This window comes from Equus quagga, chromosome 10 (assembly GCF_021613505.1).
Source record: "Equus quagga isolate Etosha38 chromosome 10, UCLA_HA_Equagga_1.0, whole genome shotgun sequence".
Taxonomy (NCBI): Eukaryota; Metazoa; Chordata; class Mammalia; order Perissodactyla; family Equidae; genus Equus; species Equus quagga.
This window is the reverse complement of record NC_060276.1, coordinates 12,857,878-12,881,933: the sequence shown is the minus strand read 5'-3', so window position 1 is coordinate 12,881,933 and position 24,056 is coordinate 12,857,878. Positions and strand designations below refer to the sequence as shown.

Genomic DNA, 24,056 nt, shown 5'->3' with positions numbered 1-24,056 from the left:
GAGAAGGAGGAGATGAGAAAAAGGAATAGGGAGATGAGTGGGAGGGAAGGGGGCCCCAGGGCTCAGGGAGGAATTGGGGCCCCGTGAACGAAAGCTAGGGCTCCCCCCACCGCAGCACCACTTCTGCAGCATGGACTCGGTGTGGGTCGCTGCGGTTCAGCGTGCTTGGGGCCCTCAAGGCTGGTCCAGCCCCATCCAGCGTCTGCACTGTGGCCATTCCGGACACCTGCTCCTAAGGCACCTGCCATTTCCCCACTGCTCTACCACACCCCCTCTCTGTGCCTCCCTCTGCACCCGGGTCTCCAAGAATGCTGTCTCTAGTTTACATTCCGGATCTAAGCCGGGTTCTTAGCAAGGCAATGGCTAGGACTGGCGGGGGCCAGCGGGGACGCCCCTTCCTTCTTCTGAGTTCTCCCCAGCCTGAGCTCAGCTCGGCTGCGCCGCGCCAACCCGCCGGTGGGAGGCCCCAGGCCGAGAGGCGCAGTCCGGGGGACGGGCAGCGGGTGCCCCGGGTCAGGTGGCTGAACCCCAGAGAGCGGAGGGAAGGGACTGTCCCCTCCCTGGGAGGCCCGCTCCCGCTGGGCACTAGTGGCAAGGGGACAACAGCCTTTGTTCTCCGGGGGCTTGGCGAGGCTGCGCTGCTAAGGCGCAGCGCGGGCGGCGCCGGGACACCGGGATTGCTCACTTTTGCACGCGGTGTGTCGAATGTTGCAAGCTCCTGCCTTCTCGGGGGGCAGGGGTAGAGAGTTGGGGAGTAGAGGGTGTGAGGGGGAAAAGAGCGTGGGGGGAGGGGTTTTGCTTCTCGGCCAGGCTCTTTGTTTGCATTGGGGGCGGGGAGAGAGGGTTGAAGGTGGATTCCAGCTTGGGTTCTGAGAGTGGGGCAGATTCCTGAGTATGTCACCATGTTGCACCCGCGCAGCACACATATGCACACTCGCGCACACGCACACACATGCACTCGTACAGACAGGCGGCCGGCCGGTGGCAGGCAGCGCTGTTCCCGGCGCTCCCAGCTGCAGCAGCTTCGGCTGCCCGCAGCGCCACCACGGTGCGTCCAGAGAGGGAGTGGAAGAGGCTGGAGGCACTCGCGGGGTGACAATTCCACGAGGAAGGAGGGAAAGTGGTCCAAACTCAGACCTCCCCCCAGTGGCCCCGGCAGCCCCCGCCCCCTTTCTCGCCCAGAGTCGCAGAGGTCACGGGCAGCTTAGGCTCCGGGAGGGAAAAAGGGAGCCACCGGAGGGCGGCGCGCACGCGAGGGGCCAGGGAAACAAGGGAGGGGAAGCAGGCGGACTCGGCGGGCGGGCTTACCCTTAGAAGCATCTTTCTCCTCTTTGGGCTTGGTCACCTTTCCACTCATAGATCCCAGCTTGCTTGACAGGGTTCGCCCAGGAGACGGAAGTCCTCGCGGAGCGGGCCGGACTTGGGAGAGTGCTTAGGGCGGCAAGTCGCGACCGCGAGCTCCCCTTGGTGTGGTTTCGGGCGGAATCCGCTTTTCCCCACAGCTACCGCCGCCGCCGCTGCCTACGAGAGAGTGGGGAGGAAAGGAGAGGGCTGAAGGAGGAGCCGCCGCCGCCGCCGCGAGCCCGAGCGGCCGGCCGCGGGAGGAGCCGCTCGCCTAGCTCGAGAAGTGAAGAGACAAAGCGGCGCGGCGCGGCGCTCCCGCCGCGCCTGCCCACCCGCCCGCCCGCCCGCAGAGAGCCGCGCTCGCAACCCCCGGGGCCGCCGAGAGGTACGGCCCGACTCCCCGGCCCCGCCGCTGGCCTCCCGGGGCTCCGCGCGGGCCACTCGCCGGGCCGGCGCGGGCCGCGCGGGGAGTTGCCTGGGTGGGCTGCCCGCTCGCCGGCGGGCTGCTTTCCCCCGCCTCTCCCAATCCGCTGCGGGCCGCCAACTCAATCAAAATAAAACCCCGAGGAAGGTCTAAAAAAAAATCAAAACAAAGACGAAAATATTCACTTAAAAATAACGAGCCTCTCCAAAAGGGAAATGTTTGAACATGTGATGAGCAACGTGTGAGCCTGTTACACCGCAGAGCCGCGCAGCTTCTCGCCCGCGGAGAATCGAGAGGGGAGGGTCGCCTCTTTCCGTTTAATCAATTTTCAGGTTCCTATTATTTTGTCAAAGGGACGGCGAGCCGCTCGCAGGCGGAGGAGCGGGAACCGATGGCCCTTACCTGCTCTCTCTCTCCCTACACCCACACCCCCTCGGAGCTCGCCCGCTCCCTCGCTCGCGCTCTCCTTCCAAAGAACTCTCGGGTCCCAGAGAGCCGCGAACGCACCCCGCGGCGCCTTCTATATAAACGGCAAGGTGTGGGCACGCGGGGGGCGGGGGCCGGCGAGGGCGGGGCCGCACAAAGCCGCCTGCCGGCTGTAGTAAAAGGAGAGCTCGGCAGGGGCGCGCCGACGTCAGCCGCTGGTTGGCAAAACCCTGGCGAGCCCAGCGGAGAGTGGGCAAGCGTGTCGGCCGGGCGTCCCTCCGCCCCTCTGGGGCAGGCAGGGCCCGCGGGCGCCGCCAGAGCGGGCCCGCGCTGTTGGCCGCCAAGATCAAAGCCTGGCGCCCCCCGCCCCGCCCCTGTTATCCCCTCTGATCCCAGCGCCTGCCTTTCCCGCAGCGCTGCCCGGGCCCGCGCTGGTGGCCACCTACACTTTGGGGACTCCGCTGTGGGCAACTACCTGCACTGAGCGGTGGAACCTCAGTCCCGGAGTCGGCGAGTCCTCGCCTCCGGCCCGCCGCCCAAGTTGAGATAGCCAGGCTCTCCGTAAGAAGGGCGCGCTGGGATCTGGGTGTCACTAGGGCAGAGTGAAACTGACCGTGGCGGCTGCCACCTCCCACCCCCACACGCAGGCCCCTCCTCCTAGGGCTGGTCGCTCTGGTTGGCAAACTGGGCGCAAAGAGTGCCCACCGCTCAAGACGGCCAACCCCAGGCAAACGGAATGAGGCGGGACTGAGGGCGAGTGCTGGAGAGGGATAAGTGGGATGGACATGTCGCCTGGGGCACGCTAGTGACAAAACATAGGGAAGGTCCCTGAAGATTTGAAGTAGAAGGAAAACTGCTCAGAAACTGTACAAGAGGGAGTGGATGCGGAAGGAGAAGGAGCCAAGAAAAGGGAAGGGGGGACAGGGTGCCCTGGGGCGTCCTGCAAAACCCTTTCCGTGATGGCCCTTTCTGGGCGCACGATACCCGGAAACTCGGCGCTCATTTTGAGGGACTGAGGCGGCCGCTAGCAGGACTTGGTCCTCAGAGCCGTCCATTAATCAGACCACAGGCTCCAGCCTGGCGGTGGAGACACAGCAGTGACTCCCATGCAGAGAATCCGTTTCCCTTCGTCCCACCCAGCCTCGCCTGCTCCTTAATTCGGTTTCGTTAATGGCATTAAACCAGGCGAAGAAATTATATAGATGGATTAGTCTTACTGAATTCCAGGCAGTAACTCAATTACAAGAGCCTGCTGTGGCTTTCATGACCAGAAGAGTGGGCTGCCCCTGCCGCCAGTCAGGGTCTAAAGGTCGGCAACCCTCTAAACTCAATTTGCCGCCTCCGTCCTCTGTCTGGGAGGAACTCCAGACCTGTTTTTCTTGTAAATAATATCTAATAATATGGAGCTTGATGACACAATGTGATTATCCAACCCAAGGTTAGACCATTAATTAATATCAGTACCCTGAGAAAGAAGGAATTTCTCTTCAAATGACCGGAATTCAAAGAGGGTGGAGACTTGGGTGGGATTAGAGGAAAGGTGGAGGGGAAGAGGGTGAAGAGTCCTCGTATAGTTTACATCCAATAATAGACATTACCATGGAATTAGCCCCTACCCTGTGCCAAGCAGTGTGCTAAATGCTTTACATCATTAGCTTATTTCATCTTCACAACAGGCCCAGGAAATGTTGGTGCTGTTGTTATTTCCATTTTACAAATGAGAACATTGAGGCTCAGAGAGGTTAAGTAACTTGCAAGGAGATCACACAGCTTGTAAGTGGTGGAGCCTGGATTAAAAACCAGGAGAACCAGGACAGGAAACCAGGTGGGTCTGTCTTTTTAGACAATGCTATTCTATTGTATCACATGATCTCTCAGCACTCCTCTCAGCCTCCTAAAAGGAGGGGGGAAGCACATTTTCACTGGACACTGGACGTATCTGCCAATCCTAAATTCCTAAGTCTTTTCAAACTCCCTTAACTCAGCACATTCAAACACACACACACACACACACACACACACACACACACTCCTCTCTTGTGTATACATAACATTTGCTTTGTCCACATGTCCCCAGTAAGTAACAAAACCCTCTTTTGGGAAAAGGGTCAGTCTCTGTCGTGAGCTGTTAAGCATGGTACTTATGTCCCTCCTGACTGTCTCAGCTTTCCTGCCACGTTACAATTGCCAGGAAAGTTCTCTGCAGAGATAAGACCTCCCCCCTCCCATCCCAAGCTTTATCACCGATGGCACCTCCAGCAAGAGTAACTTCCAGCTGGAAGCCAGGTATGACCCTGTTCCTTGAAAGCCACTAATAGTTAACATATGACTAAACCTAGGTTAGTTGACATGGTTGAGGTGGGTTGAAGAGACATCTGCTGGGGAGTATTAGTGGAGTCTGTCTGTCAGTGAACACAAGTCAGTAAAATAACATGTGTTTCTTCACCATAAACCACCCCACAAAAGAAACAAGCAGAAGATAAAGAAAATGGGTACCACATGAAAGAACAACATAGTGGTGTGTGTCCATGTGGGGGCAAATCAATGACATGGTAAAGGCATTCATGCCAGAGACGAAGGATTATGAATATTCAAGTGCCAGGACAAGCAATCTCATCTAAACAAAGCTTGTGAAGACCCTGCTAGGGAGGTCATGGGCAGCCTCTTTTGTGAAAGGCACAGGGGCTTTCCCCTCTCCGGAGCCCTGTGAGATGTTTAATATGAACAGAATGTTGTTGGTCCTGGTTCAGAGGAAGGCACGCTTCGGTGTCCAGGCCCCAAGCGACTGGGTAATTTGGGACGATCAGCTGGAAGATCTGACATCTGTGTGAGGGCGATCAGGGGGTGGTCTTTACTCCGCCACCAAATGCACTCAGTCTTGAAGCATGTCAGTGAAGCCCTGGCTTAGTCTGTAGCACTTCCTTTTCTCCACCCAGATCCTTCTGCCTGGTCCCACTGGGGTGGAAGTACCTTCACTTTTGAGTCTAGCAGTTTGACTACCTGATCACTTCGCCTCTGCCCTGTCGCTCTGTTAAAATGGCCTGTCCGTCCTGTCTCCGTCCTTCTTATGAGGTAGAACTCCACACGCCTGATCAATGCTGAGGCACAGGGGTTATCCTGTGTAGCCTAGTAACTTAGTCCTGGAATTAAAGCAATATTCTAAAACCAAATGCGGCATGGCCATGCCTCTAAAGAGGGCCGGGTTGTTTTCTGGAGCAAGGGGCAGAGGCTTGAGTCTTTAGGAGGAAAGTGGGAAGGTCCTGAGAGTCTTATCCTCTTGGCCCTGTCCTCCCTGGTGTCTGTTTCATGCCGGTCCCTAAATGCCTCAAGACACCTGCCTCTGGATTCCAGGTTTGCTCCTCCTCCAGCAGCTCGGAGTAATGTTTCTGGGCACGACGCCATGCTGTTCCATTGTCTGTGCTAGAGGGTAAGGTTGGGGTGAGTAGAGGCATGGAGGACAGATACACTTAGGGCTTTTTCCTGGCAGGTTTGGACTGGCTGAGTGTAGAGCCATTGTCATCAGGCACCACCAAATTAGATGTTTTAGTGACAAGATTGCTTCTCACTGGGCCAAATGTGTTTTTCATTTGTGAAAACACTTCACAGCAGAAAGCTGGTTCAAAAGGAAGCAGCCTGGCAAAAGCTACACTTCCAGCCAGGATACTTGAGATAAAGAAAGGCCCACTGGGCCAAGATCTGGCAGTTGGAAGTCACTTTAATTTTTAAACTCACATCTCAGCAATTTGAACTTTGAGATCCAAATGCTAGAGCTCTGAAAGGATTCATTTCTTTTTTTCTTTTTTTTGGTGAGGAAGAGTGTCCCTGAGCTAACATCTGTGCCAAACTTCCTCTATTTTGTATATGGGACGCCACCACAGGATGGCTTGATGAGCAGTGTGTAGGTCCATGACTGGGATCGAACCTGTGAACCTCAGGCTGCCAAAGTGGAGTGTGCGAACTTGACTACTACACCATTGGGCCGGCCACTGAAAGGATTCGTTTCCAATTCAAATCCTACGGTGTTTATCTACATCACAATTTAAGATTGCTTTCTCTCGGAATCTCAGGTGAGTTGGTGTATTTCTGTGACATAAGAGGTAGGTAAAATAATCCCCAAAGATGGTGACTGTGGCAGTTTTAAAACGTGGCCGTTGAGAGGTGGGCACTATGACCTCTCCCCTTGATTCTGGGTGGCCTTGTAACTGCTTCAATCTATAGAGTATGGTGGAAGGGATGCTCTATTCGTTTTAGGCTAGGTTAGAAGAGGCCATGCAGCGTCTGCCTGGCCCTCTTGGGACATTTGCTCTGGGGAAAGCCAGCCACCATACCTGAAGTCTGCCTGCCCTGAGACCACCATAGTGGAGAGTCCACGTCTAGGCTCTCCAGCTGACAGTGCTAGCTGAGCTCCAAGACACCAGCCAGCATTGATTAGCAGCCAAGCAAGAGCCCCATCTTGGATGTCCAGCCCAGCAAACTCAAAATGACTGCAGCCCCAGCTGACATCTGAGAGGAACCTTGTGAGAGATCCCCCAGTGGAGAACTATTCAGAGGAGCCCTTCTCAAATTCCTGACCCATAAAATTATGAACAAAATTAGATGCATGTTTTTAGCTGCTGCATTTTAAGGTAATAAGCTATGCAGAAATAGTAACTGGAATAGTGACCAATAATTTCTTCTAATCCCGTATGCATATGCCACTCCACCCTCTAGAGGTAATGTCCCCCTGAATCCAGGCTGGCCTCGTGACTTGTTTTTACCAATAGAATGTGCCCAAAGTGATGCTATGCCAGTTCCAGGCCTAGCCTTTAAAAGACTTGGCAACTCCACTTTCTCTCTGGGGAAAGCCGGTCACTATATTAGATGGCAGACACCTAAGACCTGTCTTATGAGGAAGCCCAAGCTGGCTATATGGAGAGGCTATGTGAAGGAGAACTGAGGAACCCAGCTGAGGGCAGGAACCAAAGCTCCAGACATATGAGCCCAGTAAAGCCATCCTAGCCAGCTCCCAGCCATTCAGGCTGCGAGGCTCCAGGCTTCACGGAGCAGAGAACAGCCACTCGTGCTGCACCCTGTCCAAATTCCTGATCCACAGAATTGTGAGCAAAATTGTTCTTTTAAACCAATTGGTTTTGGGGTGATTTGTTACACACAGAAATAGATAACTGAAATGAGAATCCTAGAATCATTTTTGGACCAAGTCATCTCTGTTCCTTGGACTTCTATAGACCAGAATGGATCTTTAAAGTGGGGGAAAGTTATAAGAGAGAGAGATGTCAATGATTTATCCAAAACAGCTTAACACTACAACCTTTCCTATCTACCCCAAACATATATGTGATTTTCTGCCTCCCTTGAAATTGAACATTTGGACCATGTAATGCAATGTTGCGATGCCTGTCAGGAATGAATATCTTTACATGTTTTCTCACTTTCTTCTCCAGCGAAGGAGGAAACAATGAGCTAGAGCTTGTTCACGGGTTCGCTCTCACTCCCAAATAAGGAACATCCCTGGGCAGCATCGGCTCCCACCCACAATTCCTATCAGCCCACAGCATTCAGAATCTCCTGTGTCAAGAGGAACGGGGAATCAAAGGCGGCCTTTTCCTCACAGCATGTTCCCAATTTTCCCTACATCTGAAAAAGAGGACCTGGCCATTGTCTCCCCCAATAAATAACACACAAAAGACTTTGGCCGAGGTGAGTCTCTAGAAGATTTTCAAATCCTGCTCTTGCCTCCATTCTAGCAGTTATACTGCCAATGTGAACAGAAAACACTTCAGGCAGAAAAACTGTGTTGCCTGAAAAATTCTTGGATATAGTAGTAAGTTGTCAGCACACTTTCATTTGCCCATATCTTGACTCCTCAACGAGATTATAAGCTCCTAGATGACAAGGACTGGGTTAAACTCTTCTAAGACTAACTCCTCCCACACCCACCCATGCTTTACCTAGTGCCCAGTGCATCAAAGGCACAGTAAATAGCCTCATCATTGTAATACCATTTATTTAATTTACTGCGTTTCCTGCTTTGTGCTAAGTATTTCTCCAGATGATGCCATTTTATACTCAAACAACCTTCTGAGTTAGTGACTATTACCATCTCCGTTTTACAGATGAGGAAACAATTTCAGACAGGAAACACTTACCCAAGATCGCAGTAACAAGGTACACCCAGGACTAAGACTCAAGGAGGACCTTCTGCTTCTAAAGTTCCTGCTCTTTCTACTATGTGACACTGCATATTTTGAAAATGTTATGGAATAGTTAGTGCCTCTAAAATTTCTCTGAAGACAAAGCCAAGCATTAGAGCAAGAGCAGAGGTCTCAGGGCTTATTGGGCTTTCACTTGTTTTCTATCAGTACTTGACCCCCCATGTGGTAGACGTGGATGTGTGCTATCCAGATTCCCCTTCCAGGAAGGGCTTGCTGCCCAGCTGTGGGGAGTGTGGGCAGCCTTTAGCTGTCAGCTTTTTCGGGGTCTGCCTCAGCTGCAGAACCCTGACATCACCTGAGGTCATATCCCCCCTGGGGCAGCCCACATCCAGCGAATGAGCAAGGCCTGGCCACTCTGGGTCAATGCAGGCTTTCTGACAGATAATACCTCACTCCAGAGCTCCCCATGGGGTGACCAAGGCCTTGCTCGGCCTGCTTAAAAGTTCAACATTATCCTCTACTCAATCCTGCCTCTTCCCCCTTCCTTTCACGGTTATTGTCCCCTAATGAACTCCTACCACAAACTCCATCTGCTTTCAGAGGTCCCAGCTTGTGACTCCTCTCTCTTTTTCTCTCCAGCCCTGTCTTACTGCCCAGGGTTTTGGTAAAGAGAGATCCTGAGACTCTTCCTCTGCCTCTAGCAGTTTAAGTGATCACTGTGTTACTAGTACCTTTTGCCTCCAACCTCCCTGTCTTCTTAGGAAGTAGCTTGGAGCCTTCTTTGGAGTGCCAGGATTTGGGGCTTGGATTTCTACCTCCCTCAGAGCCCTGAGACTCAGCTGGTACTGTACATAACTGTTGCATTTTAGGAAAAGAAGAGTAACTTGCAGGTGGTCAAGAAATACCAAACTGGGTTTCTAAAGATGAGACACTTGTACCTACACTTTCCCTTACTTCAAACTGTAACCCAGGTGGTGTGACTCGCCTGGTACAGAATGGATATGCACCTGGCACATGGTTGGAATGACTGTACCCATCACACTGCTGGTGTCACTGAACCTGCCATACTGCACTAATTGTTGCCTTTTCTAAGAGACGCACCCTACTCAGTTTCCCACGTCTGGAATTCTTTATTCTTCTCCACTCCACTTCTGCCAGTGCAGCCTCCAATGCTGTTTCCTTCTTCATGTTCTCATATCCTCTCCCTCTACCAGGGTCTAGCAGGACTGTTCCCTCTTACTTTTTTCTTTATATTTATTCCACTCTGTTACATAAAGCCTCCCCCCTCCCTGGATCACCCAGCCTGCGAGGTCAGGATTTACTGTTGTCTGCTTCTGGCGAGAGCATTTCAGATCAGTGATAGGAGATTTGCCTCGACGATGCTAGGTTAGCAAAAGGGGAACCCCTTTAAGGGTCCCCACTTGCTATGGAAGGAAAGAAGCACCATTTTTCTTCTCAGTAGGCATGCACTAGAAGCACTGTCAAGGCAGCAAGATTAATGACCAAAAACAGAGGAGGCAATTAATATATGGTGCTTTATATAAACTATCATTTCATTCTTGTAACTATCCTAAAAGTTAGATATTGTCACCCTTCATTTACAAATAATAAAAAGAGCTTTAGAAAGGGCAATTTACCTGCTTAGATTCCCACAGTTAGTAAATAGTGCTAGCAGAGTTTGAACCCAGGTCTTTCTGTTTCAAAAGCCTATACACATTACACTACCAGATGCTGACATAGCCAAGAAGGCTCAGGTACCAGTCTTGGCACTGGTTGACATGGGCCAGAGGATTCTGGGAGAATCCATGACTAGTGAGTGAGTGATACTCTAGCTTTGGTGTTAGTGGAGAGGACATCTCTGAGAGCCGCATCAAGGCATGCCATTCAGGAGAACTATAGCACTGGGACCAAGGGCAGAGGAGTCCTCTCCAGGGCCCTCTTTGGCCACATCCACAATCCTATACTGCTACTCATTGGTCTTCCTGCTGGGATACTCTGCTAGATTGTTGTTAGCTCAGCTACCACTGCCACTCCTAACCAAGGCCAGGAACTAGGTTACTCAGAAGCCCCTTCCCTATGTGGTTCCAGATCAGAGTTTTCCACTGAGAGAAACTTGCCACTGAGAGAAATACTGAGAGAAGACTTGGAAAGTGGGAGTAAAGCAGAAGTCATTGTTCTCAGAAGACTGGGACAGTCAGACAGTGTGGCTTCACAGATCACTCTATGGGCTCCCACTTCCTGGTCACCTTTTGCTGCTAGACCTGGTGACTTCTCAGAATTCCAGTGAGTTCTAGCTTCCTACCTCCTCTAATACTTCAAGCTTAAGTTATTAGAGACATTTGTCTGATCCTCTGGCATAAACCTTCTGGACTTTCACTCTCCTAGCTCCTCCCACTTTGTGTATGTGTGTGTGTGTGTGTGTGTGAATCCCCTTATTATTGCAATATTTTAGTAGCTCTATTTTCATGACTGCACCCAGACAGATACAGTTTCCACCCTGAACCTCACCACCACCCCTGCGTTATTACAAAACAACTCCCTAGGAAGTAGTATAACTAAGGTCCAGTCATACAAAGACCTTTTTTCTTTTTCTTTAGAAACTACAGAACATTCTGGGAAGATGGCAAACTAAGCATGGGGTATTTCCCGTTCCCAACTCCAGGCTGCCTGCCTCTCTTCAGCCAAATATCTATTGAGGCCTATAGAGAAGAGCTGGATATGAGTGAGGTCCTAGACGTCATGGGAGTCCCAGCAAAAAGAAGTCTTGTTGGGCTTTCTTCCCTGAGTGCTGAGCAAGGCCTGGAGCCAACACCAGAAAGGCCCCGCACAAGAAGACCAGAAGATTGGGAAAACAATGTGTTCCTGGTCTCCTAGGGCTCCGAGGGGCCAAGAAAGAATGAAGTAAAGGAACAAAATGTGTGAGGAGGTCTGGAAGAGGGTGGCTTCCTTGGGATAGCTAGTTTCCCACCACTTGAGGGCCACCTAGCACTTGGGGAGTCCTCAGAGATCCCTTCTACCATGAGCTGACCCCGATGGGCTGACGACAAAATACTTTATAACCATCTCTGTGGGTCCAGCAGTCAGCACCCAGAGAAAGGTTAGTTAAGCAACGCACAACTAAAGAAATAAACTGATGGGAGGAGATACAAATGGCAACTTGAACAACAACCACCATGATAACAAAATCGGAGCATATACAGAGATGTAAGTGCAACCTAAAAAGAGAATTTCTGGAGCTACAAAATGTGATTCCCCAGATGAGCAATTCGGTCGATGAATTGAAGGAGAGGATAAGCACTGCTGAGACCCAAATAGTGACGCGGAAGACCCAAATTGTAAGAATTCCAGGGCACAAAGTCTAAAATAGCTAGAGAATATAAGAGACCTGTAGATTCTGAAGTCTAATAAATCTTCTAGAAGGAGAAGAGGGAGGAGACAAAGGAAAGGCAGTAATTTTTTTAAAAGATAAGACAAGAGCTTTTCTGAGCATAACAGCTATAAAATTTAGAAAAATAATTTAAAAGATGCAAAAACTAACTGGTTGGAAATAAAGAAATAGCCTCCTAGAAAACCACTGGATCAAAAGTGAAATTACAAACTATCTAGAAAGCAATTAAAAGTAACACTTTATCCCAAAATCTACCTAGCACAGTGAATGCTGTACTCAGAAAAACAAATTATGTTCTTAAATGTCTTCAATATTAACAAGCAAAGATGAAAACGTAAAGGAACTTAGTTCTCATCTCCAGATATTTGGGAAAGAACCACAAATTAAACTAAAAAGGACTAAGAAAAGGCTTTAACAACAAAAAATGTGGAATTAATGAAATAACCAAAACCTGTTCTTTGAGAAGACCAATAAAACAGATAACCCTCTTGCAAGTCTGATTAAAGAAAAAGAAAGAATAAATATTGACAAGACTAGAAAAGGAAAAGTATGAGTAAGAGATTTAAATAATTATAAAGTGATACTACATTAAACTCTACAGCAACAAATGTGAAAACCTAGAGAAAAGGATGATTTTTTAGAAACCAAGATTAACCCCATAAGAAGTGTTGAATAGGTCAATTATTAAAAAAGAAATTGAAAAAGTGAATAAATATCTACCCCTGGAAAAGTTCATCGTAACAGAGCAGTTCATCTGTTTCAATTCAACTTTTTTAAAAAAACAAGTAATTTCAATATCATTTAATGTTTTCCAGACTATAAAAAAGAAGGAAAGCCTCTTAATTCTTTTCCCCCCAAGCTTTATTGAGATATAATTGACACATAACACTGTGTAAGTTTAAGGTGTACAATGTGATGATTTGATACACATATATATTGCAAAATGTTTACCAAAATAAACTTAGTTAACACATCCTTCACCTCAAATAATTTACGTTTTATTGTTGTTGTTGTTATAGTGAGGACAGTAAAGCCTACTGTCATAGCAACTTTAAAATATACGATACAGTATTGTGAACTACAGTCACCACACTGTACATTAGATTCCTGGAACCTGTTCACCTTACAACTGAAAGTTTGTACTCTTTGACCAACATCTAACCATTTCTACCACTGCTCGGCCTCTGGCAAACATCATTCTTCTCACTGTTTCTATGAATTTGATGTTTTTAGATTCCACATACAAGTGAGATCATACAATATTTGTCTTTTTGTGTTTGACTTATCTCAACTTAGCATAATGCCATCAAGGTCTATCCATGTTGTCACACATGGCAGGATTTCCTCCTGTTATAGCTGAGTAATATTCCATTGTAAACGTATATTTCACATCTTCTTTATCCATTCATCCATCAATGGACACGTAGGTTGTTTCCAAGTCTTGCCTATTGTGAATAATGCTGCAATGAACATGGGAGTGGAGATATCTCTTCAAGATAGTGAATTCATCTCCTTCAAGTATATACCCAGAAATGGGATTACTGGATCATACAGTAGCTCTATTTTTAATTTTTTGAGGAACCTCCATACCGTTTTCCATAAAGGCTACACCAATTTACATTCCCACCAACAGCACACAAGGGTTCCCTTTTTTCCACATCCTCACCAACATTTGTTATCTCTTGTCTTTTTGATGATAGCCACTCTAACAGATGTGAGGTGATATCTCCTTGTGGTTTGAATTTGCATTTCCCAGATGATTAGTGATGCTGAGCACGTTTTCATGTACCTGTTGGCCATTTGCATATCTTCTTTGGAAAAATGTCCATTCATTTTTCAATTCATTTCCATACCCATTTTTTAATTGAATTGTTTATTATGCTATTGAGTTTTATGAGTTCTTTATATGTTTTGCATATTAACCCCTTATCAGATATATGGTTTGGAAGTACTTTCTCCCATTTTGTAGGTTGCCTTTTCATTTTGCCAATTGTTTCTTTTGCTGTACAGAAGCTTTCTAGTTTAATGTGGTCCCACATGTTAGTTTTTGCTTTTGGTGTCATCTGAAAAATCATTGTCAAGACCAAGAGCTAGGAGCTTTTTTGAGTTTTACAGTTTCAGTTCTTACGATTTAATTGCTTAATCCATTTTGAGTTAATTTTTGTGAGTGATGTAAGATAGGGGTCCAATTTAATTCTTTTGTGTGAGGATATCCAGTTTTCCAAACACTATTTATTGAAGAGACTATCCTTTCTCCATTGGGTATTCTAGCCTCTCTTGAGGCCTCTTGATTCTGTTCCATTCGTCTATGTGTCTATTTTTGTGCCAATACCATATTATTTTGATTACTATAGCTTCGTAATATAGCTTGAAATCAGGAAGTGTGAGACCTCCAGTCTTCTTTCTCAAGATTGCTTTGGCTATTCGGGGTCTTTTGTGGTTCCATACGAATTTTAGGATTTTTTTTCTGTTTCTGTGAAAAACACCATTGGAATTTTGATAGAGATAGCATTGAATCTATAGATGGCTTTGGGTAATATGGACATTTTAATAATATTAACTCCTCTGATCCATGAACATAGGATATCTTTCTATTTATTTGTGTCTTTTTCAGTTTCTTTCATCAATGTCTTACAGTTTTTTGGTGTATAGATTTTTCACTCTCTTGGTTAAATTTAACCCTAAATATGTTATTGGTTTTGATGCTTTTGTAATGGGATTGTTTTCTTTATTCCTTTTTCAGATAGTTCATTGTTAGTATCTAGAAGTGCAACTCATTTTTATATGTTGATTTTGTATCCTGAAAATTTACTGAATTCGCTTATTAGTTCTAATAGAGTTTTGTGAAGTCTTTAGGATTTTCTATATACAATATTATCTCATCAGCAAACAGAAACAGTTTTACTTCTTCCTTTCTGGTTTGGATGCCTTTTATTTCTTATGCCTAATATTTTTCTTGCCTAATTACTCTGGCTAAGACTTCCAGTACTATGTTGAATGGAAGTAGTGAGAGTGGGCACTCTTGTGTTGTTCGTGATCTTAGAGAAAAAGCTTTCAACCTTTCACCTTTGAGTATCATGTTAGCTGTAGGTTTGTCATATGTGGACTTTACTATGTTGACGTACATTCCTTCTATACACAATTTGTTGAGAGTTTTTATCGTGGAAGGATGATGAATTTTGCCAAATGCTTTTTCTGCATCTATTGAGATGATCATATGATTTTTGTCTTTCATTCTATTAATGTGGTGTGTCACATGTGTTGATTTGTGTATATTGACCCATCCTTATATCCCAGGGATTAATCCCACTTGATCATCTATATGATCCTTTCAAGGTGCTGTGGAATTTAGTTTGCTAGTATTTTGTTGAGAATTTTTGCATCTATGTTCATCAGAGATATTGGCCTGTAGTTTTCTTTTCTGGTGGTATCCTTATCTGGGTTTGATATCAGGATAATGCTAGCATCATAAAATGACTTTGGGAATGCTCCCTCCTCTTCTATTTTTTGGAAGAGTTGGAGAAGAATTGGCATTAATTCTCCTTTAAATGTTTGATAGAATTCACCTGTGAAGCCATCTGGTGCAGAGCTTTTCTGTGTTGAGAGGTTTTTGATTACTGTTTCAATCTCCTTACTTGTTATTGGTCTGTTCAGATTTTCGATTTCTTCATGATTCAGACTTAGTAGGTTGTATGTTTCTAGGAATTTATCCATTTGTTCTATGTTGTCCAATTTTTTGGCATATAATTGTTCATGGTAGTCTCTTATGATCCTTTGTATTTCCATGATATCAGTTTTAATGTCTCTTCTTTTATCTATAACTTTATTTATTTGAATCATCTCTCTAGTTTTCTTGGTAAGTCTAGCTAAAGGTTTGTCAATTTTGTTTACCTTTTCAAAAATCAATGCTTAGTTTCATTGTTCTTTTTTATTATTTTTCTATTCTCTATTCACTTATTTCTGTTGTGATCTTTGTTATTTCCTCCCTTCTGCTAACTTTTGGCTTAATTTCTTCTTGTTTTTCTAATTCGTTGAGGTGTAAAGTTAGGTTGTTTATTTGAGATCTTTCTTTTTTCTTAATGTAGGTGTTTATCGCTGCTAAATTCCTTCTTAGCACTGCTTTTGCTGCATCTCATGGTTTGGTATAATGTGTTTCCATTTTCATTTGTTTCGAGATATTTGTTGAATTCTCTTTTGATTTCACTTGGGCCTATTGGTTGTTCACGAGTTTGTTATTTAATTGACATTTATTTGTGAATTTTCCAGTTTTCCTCCTGTCACTGATTTCTAATTTCATACTATCATGGTTAGAAAGATATTTGGTATGATTTCAATCTTTTTAAGTTGGTGAGACTTGTTTTGTGATGTAACATATGATCTATCCTGGATAATGTTCCTTGTGCACTTCAGAAAAATATGCATTTTGCTGCTGTTAGGTGGAATGTTCTCTATATGTCTTTTAGGTCCATTTGGTCTAAAGCATAGTTCAAGTCCAATGTTTCATTGTTAGTTTTCTGCCTGCATGCTTTATCCATTGTTGAAAGTGAGGTATTGAAGGTCTCTACTATTACTGTATTATTGTCTATTACATTCTTCTGATCTGTTAGAATTTGCTTAATACATTTAGGTACTCTGATGTTGGGTGCATATATATTTATATTTTTTTATATCCTCTCAATGAATTGACCCCTTTGTAATTACATAATGACCTTCTTTTTCTCCCATTACAGTTATTGACTTAAAGTGTACTTGGATGTAAGTATAGCTACTCCTGCTTCTCTTTTGGAATATCCTTTTCCATCCCTTCACTTTGAGCCTATGTGTGTCCTTGAAACTGAAGTGAGTCTCTTATAGACAGCATACACTTGGGTCTTGTTTTTTTGTCCATTCAGCCACTCTGTGCCTTTTGATTGGAGAATTTAATCCATTTCCATTTAAAGTAATTATTGATAGGTAAGAACTTACTATTGCAATGTTATTCATTGTTTTCTGTCACTTGTGTAGTTCCTTTGTTCCTTTCTTCCTCTCTTGCTGTCTTCCTTTGTGAACTGATGATTTTCTATAGTGGTATATATTGATTACCTTCTTTTGTGTATGTCTACTATAGGTTTTTGGTTTTGGTTAACCTGAGATTTACTAGAAACTTCTTATTGATATAATAGCTTATTTTAAGCTGATAATAACTTATCTTTGATCACATACAAAACCTCTTTCTGTTTAATTCCTTTTTATGCTCTCTATCTCTTTATTGAACTTCTCATTTTGTTCTTGTATTGTTTTCTTGATTTCATTAAATTGCTTATCTGTGTTCTCTTGTATCTCTCTCAGTATCTTTAGAAAAATTATTTTGAATTGTTTGTCAGGCAATTCCATTTCTTTAGGGTCAGTTACTGGAAGTTTACTGTGTACCTTTTGGTGCGCTTATGTTTTCCTGATTCTTCGTGATTCCTGTAGCCTTGCATAGGTGTCTGCACATTTAAAGAAGTACTCACCTCTTCCAGACTTCATGGACTAACTTCAGCAAGGAAAGACCTTCACCTGTAGGTAGGGACATACGGGAGTGTTCCGTGACCCCAGGTCTAGTGGTACAGGGTGCTAAGTGCAGGGGCCTGTGGTGTCTCCAGGTCTGTGGGAGCATGGTAACTCATCAGCTCAGGCCATTGGGGTCTACAGCATCAACAACTGTGTGGTTCTTATAGAGCACTTTGGGGGTCCACAGCGGCAGCAAGCGCTTTTGGGGTCCTCAGTGGCACCTCCCGGTTCAGCGGCTAGGGACCAAGGCAGATAGTGGTGGTGACTGGAGCCAGTGGTGTGCACACACTTGGCTGTGGGGGCCAGCTGCAGGTGCCTGTGTGGTAACAGGGGCTGTTTGCAAACATGTATTTTTGGGGGTCAGTGCAAGCAGCAAGGGCTGTGACCAACTGCAGGTGCATTTGCAGCTATCAGGTCCATGGCTGTCAGTATACACAACTGTGGCTGCCGGGTCTCACCACGGGTGCATGATTGTGGAGGCCGGTGTTGGGAGTCAGGCTGGGGGTGTGCAAGTGCACAGCTGGAGGGGCTAGCTGCAGGTGAGCCCAGTAGTGTAGGCCAGTGACATAAGGCAGGGCCATCTCTGGGCTCACAATCAGCTGTGGGGACCCTGGCTGTCGGAATGCCCTCCCATGGCCGCATGGTCTCCCCACAGGCACGCACACAGCAGTGGAGGCTGGTATTGGGAGTCAGGCTGGGGGCGTGCCTGCTGCACGCTGGAGGAGCTAGCTGCAGGTAAGCCAAGTGGTGCAGGCCAGTGACAGAAGACAGGGCCAGATCCAGGCTCACAAGCAGCTATGGGGGCCTAAGCTATCAGCATTCACTTCCGTGGCTGTACAATCTTGCCACAAGTGCACAAATGGCAATGAAGGCTGGTGATGGGTGTCAGGCCAGTGGCATGTAAGTGCACAGCTGGAAGGTCAAACCCTGAGAGCACACACAGTGATGTCGGTCAGCTGCAGGGGGTCTAGATTTGAGCCTTGCACTTATGCAGCCGCAGAGGACTGGGCTGGCTGCCTGTGCCGGCTGCCTGTGCCCGTCCCAGGCTTGAGCGGGAGCAGGGAGGATGGAGCAGGGAAGGACTCAGGTGGCTGGCATCAGCGAATGCATGTGGGGAAAAAAACAGTAAAATCTGTTTTTAGGGGGTCTGTGGTGGCTGTACTGGCCTTTGGTTTCTTCAGCGGCAAAAGCTGCTGGGGTTATCTGCAGGGCAGGTCACTCCTTAATTATTTTTATGAAGCCAACCTAAATTTAATATCCAAACCTACAAAATAGGCTACAAAAATCTATAAACACTCCTTTTTAAAATATAGATGCTGAAATTTTGAATAAAACATTAGCAAATGCAATCCAGCAGTCTTTCAATGAAGTAGAATTAGAGCCATGTAGGGCATGGTGGATTACAGTATTGGCCACAATTCTTTGCCCCTCCCTGTGCCCATGATTTTTTTCATGTGATTTTGGAGTTCCTGCCATCAATGTGGTATACATTTCCCTGCTCCTTTACTTTGGAATCAGCCAAATGAGCCAAATGGGCAAATAAAATGAGGCAGAAGTGTGCCACTTCCCAGCCTAGGCCTTAAGAGACCTTATGCAGTTGAACCTTCCATCTTGTGCTTCTGCAGTCACTTTGAGACTAGCCTGGCTAGCTTGCTTGCACCATCAGGAGGATAAGAGTTGCCTGGGGCACAGCCGCTCCAGCCAGCACAACCTGAAGCAAAGCAGCCCCAAAAGATGTATCGTGGCAAGCAGAGCCACTCAGCCTAGCCCGGACTAGATGAGCCAGACCCCAGCTTACCTGAAGAAAACATGAGCAACAACAAAGTGTTGTTTTTGAAGCCACTGAGATTTGCCTGGTTTGTTTCACAGAAATTACTAACTGACATATAGAATTACATTTGGAAATGCAAAGGAGGCTCAGTATCAGCAAATCTATCAAGGTAATTCATTATATCAATAAATTAAAGAGGAAAACCATACACATAATGATGTCAAGAAAGGCTTAAAAGTCAATTGATAAAATTCAACTGACTCCCAATACATTTCTAAGTTAAATAGGATTAGACGGAAATTTCTTAAATAATACAGACTGGTTACCAGAAACAGATGCCAAATATTATCCCAAATGGCAAAACACTGACCTATCCAAATAAAATTCAGAAGTAGACAAGAATGCCTCTTACCCCTATTATTATCCAACATTGCCTTGGAGATTCCAGTTTATGAAAAAAGATCAAAAAAAGAGAAAGAACTAATATAAACATCAGAAAAGACTTCTATTTCTTTGTCTGCTAATGGCATATTTGTACAGCTAGCAAAACAAAACACTCTAGTAAAATCTGTGAGACTTATTTAGGGAATTTGGTATAGTAAAGGAATACAAGGTTACTATACAAGACAAATAGTGTTTCTCTGTTCAAGCAATCAGCAGCAAGAAATGAAAATGGGAAAAATTACATTTACAATAATGAAAAAAACCTAAATAATACACAGGGCTAAATTTAACAAGAAAAGCACCAGACCACTATGAGGAAAAGTGCAGTAGCCCACTGAGGAACAAAAGCCAAAGTCTGAAAAAAAAGAATGAATGAAAGAATCATCAGACTTTATCTCATAACATTTCGATTCTCCCCAAATCAGTATTATTTTTTTAATTCCAGTTTAAATGCCCAAGATAATTTTTCAATAGAAAAAGAGGGGATCTATTTATATACATAATCTTAATACTTTTATGAAAGAATAAAAACCTTAGAATAGCCATGAAAAACAAGAATAAAAAGAGAGAGAGATATCTTAACCAGATATCAGACCTAAAGTCACCATAAGCAAGTCAAAACATGGTAATGGCAAATGAATAATAGGCAATTAGATCAGAGGAATAAAATCGAGAATGCAGAATGCAATCCCATATATAAGCATCTAATACACGGCAAAGGTTGTATTTCATTTCAGTGGGAAAAAAGATGGATGTTAATGAACAATATGAAGGTAACTACCAATTTGAAAGAATATAAAATTGGACCTCCGTTTGATTCCAAAAATCAATACAGTTTCCAGATAAAGACATATTTAAATATAAAAACAGTAAAAGTCTTGCGAGAAAGTCTAGGAAACTGCGTGTACAACCTAGGACTGCGAAGACTCTCTTAACTAATCCTCGAAACGCAGAAGTTATTAAAAAAATTGACAATATACAATTTTTCAAACTTTTGGGACAAGGCACAATAATTCAAATCAATAAACAAGAAATTAGCAGCGTAACTGCACACAGAGACTACATGAGAGGCTTAAAGCTATAATATACAAGGAGCTCTTACAAATTGACAAGGAAAAACAATCCATTCAAAAAATGGACAATGGGTATGAAGAACCACTTCACAGAGAAGCAAATCCAAATGGCAAACAATGTTTTAAAGGCTGCTCAGACTCATGAGTAGCCAGAGAAACTCATAAAAGTAACAACGAGATGACACTTTCCACCCACAGGACTGTTAAATCTAAAAAGAGCAGTAAGATCAACCTTTGGTGGGATTGCAAGAAAAGGTACGCACCCATACAGCACTGGTGAAATCATGCGTTTGTTACATGCTTCTTAGAAAGCTATATGGTAGCATTTAATGAAGTTAAAAACAATATATATACATTCTTCAACCTAGCTATTCCATTCCTGGGAGTCTGTCCCAGAGTCAGAAAAATAAGTGCATGTAAGGGTATATATACAGAGGTTTTTATTGCAATGTTGCTTTTTAGTGACCAAAAACAAAACAAATGGAGGCAAAGTTAATGTCCACTAAAAGGCAAAAGGTTGGATAAGTTGTTCTTCATCTACATCACAAAATTCTGTGCAACCATTAAGAAGAATGAAACTGAGAGACGCAGTTGACTCGTAAGTTTTGTTGAATGAGGATAGTAGTAACAATGATAATAGAAAACATTCATATATAGCACTACTTTAAGTGCTTTATGTATTTTAACTAATGGATCCTCAAAATAACCTTATGAAATAGGTATTGATATCATCTTTCATTTCCTAGATGAGGAAACTGAGGCCCAGAGAACCTAAGGTCACACAACTAGTAATGGCAAGAAGAGTAAGATAGAGAAAAGTGTGAGTAACATGACACAATTTCTGTAAAATAATCTACAATAAAAAAGATATATTCATTTGTGTATGTGTACATATGCATGTTTTATATAATTATATGAGAAGAGAAATGTGGTAGGATACATACTAGGCTAGTAATATGGATTATTGTATATATGCTATATTATATGCATATAACTAAATTACAAGTAATTAAAGAGCCACAGCATTTCAATAGCAGACAATTCCAGAGGAGCTGCAGTGTTGTACCAGGTGACGCAAAGAAGGGAAGTCCATGCCAAGGGAAGTCCATGCCAAGGGAAGTCCATGCCAAGTGAAGCCCCTGCAGATTTCCATCACCCAATGTCTCCTGCCCCTCCTCTGTACCCCTTGGCGCTGTGCTCATCCCTCCCTTATGGCAGAACTACTGTATTTAGAAATGCCAGGTGCTTTCCCATCCTGCCTCAGCCAAGAGACTCCGTGGAATGCAGTCATCAATGTGCTCTGAGATTGCCCAACCACAGAAGGCTTCTCAGATCCCACACTTGTGCATAAATCTCAGATTTGGGGCATGGAGACAGAAAAGATCCGTCTCACATTCACATCTTTTAGGGAAAATAAAGCTTCATCTTGGCACAGGTTCAATCCTCGCATCATCTATTGCAGGGTGATTTAAACTTTACGATGCCCACTGACAGACTCCACACTTGCACCCAAACTGTTTAAAGAGATAGATGGACAGAGATCCCTTCTCCCAAGGAGCTTGGGTTCTTGAAGGAAAGATGCACCTCTTATATTATGTACTCAGTGAATGTTGAGTGAGGAAAATGATGATGTACAGGAATAATTCAAATAAAAGGTAGAGAGAAAAGTGTTAAATTACAAGCTATAAACAAAATGCTATGGGAATTGGAATAGGGAAGCACAAGAACTTTGAGAAATGGTTTCATAAAGAGATGACCTTTGAGCTAGATGCAGTGTTTCTGAAAGCATGGTTATCATCAGATCCTCTGAGGTGCTTAAGAACTCCAGACGTGCTGAATCAGAATACCCAGGAGTAAGTCCCAGGAGTTGATCTTTTAAAGAAGCCCCCCAAGTCCTTCTTATGCACACTAAAGTATAGACCATGACAAATGGGGCAGATTTGGGTGTGCAGAAACGTGAGGAAGGACACAGCAGTCAAAGGCAACAGCATTAGTAAAGTACCCAGGCATGAAAGCAAACTGGAAAACTGGCCAATTCAATTTGACTAGGGGGGGAGGGGGTGAAGAGGAATAACAATAAATAAGATGGAAAGGTAGGTTAGGGCTAGATCACAGAGGGCCTAGGGAATGCCAGGTGAAGAAGTTTGAACTTTATTCTGAAGGCAAAAGAGAATCATTGAGAGATTTGAGACAAACAACAAAACAAAAACAGGAGGACCTTAACTTTAACAGTGCTTCCCAAATCTGGCCATGCATCAGAATTATCAGGATTGCTAGATCAAAGTCCAGGTTCTGGGGCTCCACTTCCAGACCTTTTGAATCTGAATTTCTAGGGATGAAGCCTAGAAATTATGGTTTTAAACAATCTTTCCAGGTGATTCCTGGGCAGCCAGCCTGGCATTGGTTCATGAAATGGAGTTTGGGAATCATCGCTTTACTGACAAATGCATTCCTGAAAAGTTGTTTGTTCGTGGAGGTTTTATTAGTAGAGTCATTTGTTCAAAGTACCAAGCAAGTGTGTTATCCAGAGGCAACCTGCAGCAAATCACTTTCTCTAGAGTGTTTCAATAGAATGCATACCCAGTTTAAATGCAAAACCCCTGACCAACTTTCAATAAAAATGTGACAACACGTTAAGACTAGCACCTGGTATTAATGATGCCATATGGTTGCACAAATGCAACATGGGCAAAATAATTCAAAATGTTTTAGTTTCATCTAGCTTTGCAGCAACATGAATGACCTTAAAGTAATATCAGAGAGGAGAAAGTGCTAGTAGGATGTGATGCCAATAAATCCATGGCTTTAAAATGGAAATATCCACCGTGAATTCATTTTGAGGTCACAGGAGAAGTTGAGGCAACAATCTAGGGATACCCCAAATGATCACTCAGCTCTACTCAAGCTCCAACAACGAGTAGGCCATGTGACTTCCAGGATGTTTTTTCCAGGTTTAAGATTTTAAGTTCATGTTATTTGAACACTCATCTACCTTGAAGATGGATAAAAGGGAAAAAAGTGGGAAGGGGATATAACGTTCAAGTATCAATCAGTAATCCATTCTTCTAATAAATGACCAGACATACATGATTCTGAGTCAAAATTTGTTTCCTCCAGCCATGTAATACTTTAAGATTGCCATTTTCATTTAAAGTCACCATACTTGTTACTAAAGTATCTCTTTATTTTCATGACAAACACCTTGGTTTGGCAAGCTGGAATGTTGGCATAGTAGTTTGCTTAGTGCAATTCACAAAAGTTAACTTTAAGCAAGAAATCATAGGGTATAACCTGCCAACAGCCAAGGCAGCTTCTTTTTCTCTCAGAGGGCTCCTAGCCTCACCCCCAGAACTTTCTATCTCCCCTTCAATTCCTTCCCCAAGGCCCATTGCTATAAACAGGCTAGAAATCAGAGATGAGTCCTGACAGCAGTATTTCAGGAAGGAAATGGAATGCAAGCAAGTCTTTTGTGTACTCGAATTGGATTCTCTTTCACAAGGAC

At 44.5% G+C, this 24,056-nt stretch overlaps 1 protein-coding gene across 5 annotated transcripts in view; it reads right to left on the bottom strand.

The window, feature by feature from the left end:
- Positions 1-24,056, bottom strand: part of FGF13 (fibroblast growth factor 13) — a 488,384-nt gene that overhangs the window by 463,613 nt on the left and 715 nt on the right. For 3 of the 5 annotated variants that reach the window (XM_046672531.1, XM_046672534.1, XM_046672536.1), the window contains exons 1-2: positions 2,171-2,281; positions 1,309-1,521 (exon numbers count right to left, since the gene is read on the bottom strand). Coding sequence is in view for 2 of the 5 variants with exons in the window: in XM_046672534.1 (XP_046528490.1) it covers positions 1,309-1,357 (49 nt within the window). In the remaining 3 variants the exon portion in view is untranslated. Of the gene's footprint in view, positions 1-1,308; positions 1,522-2,170; positions 2,282-2,669; positions 2,781-24,056 lie in introns of those variants that run through there. The other 2 variants (XM_046672532.1, XM_046672533.1) reach the window with 2 other exon arrangements.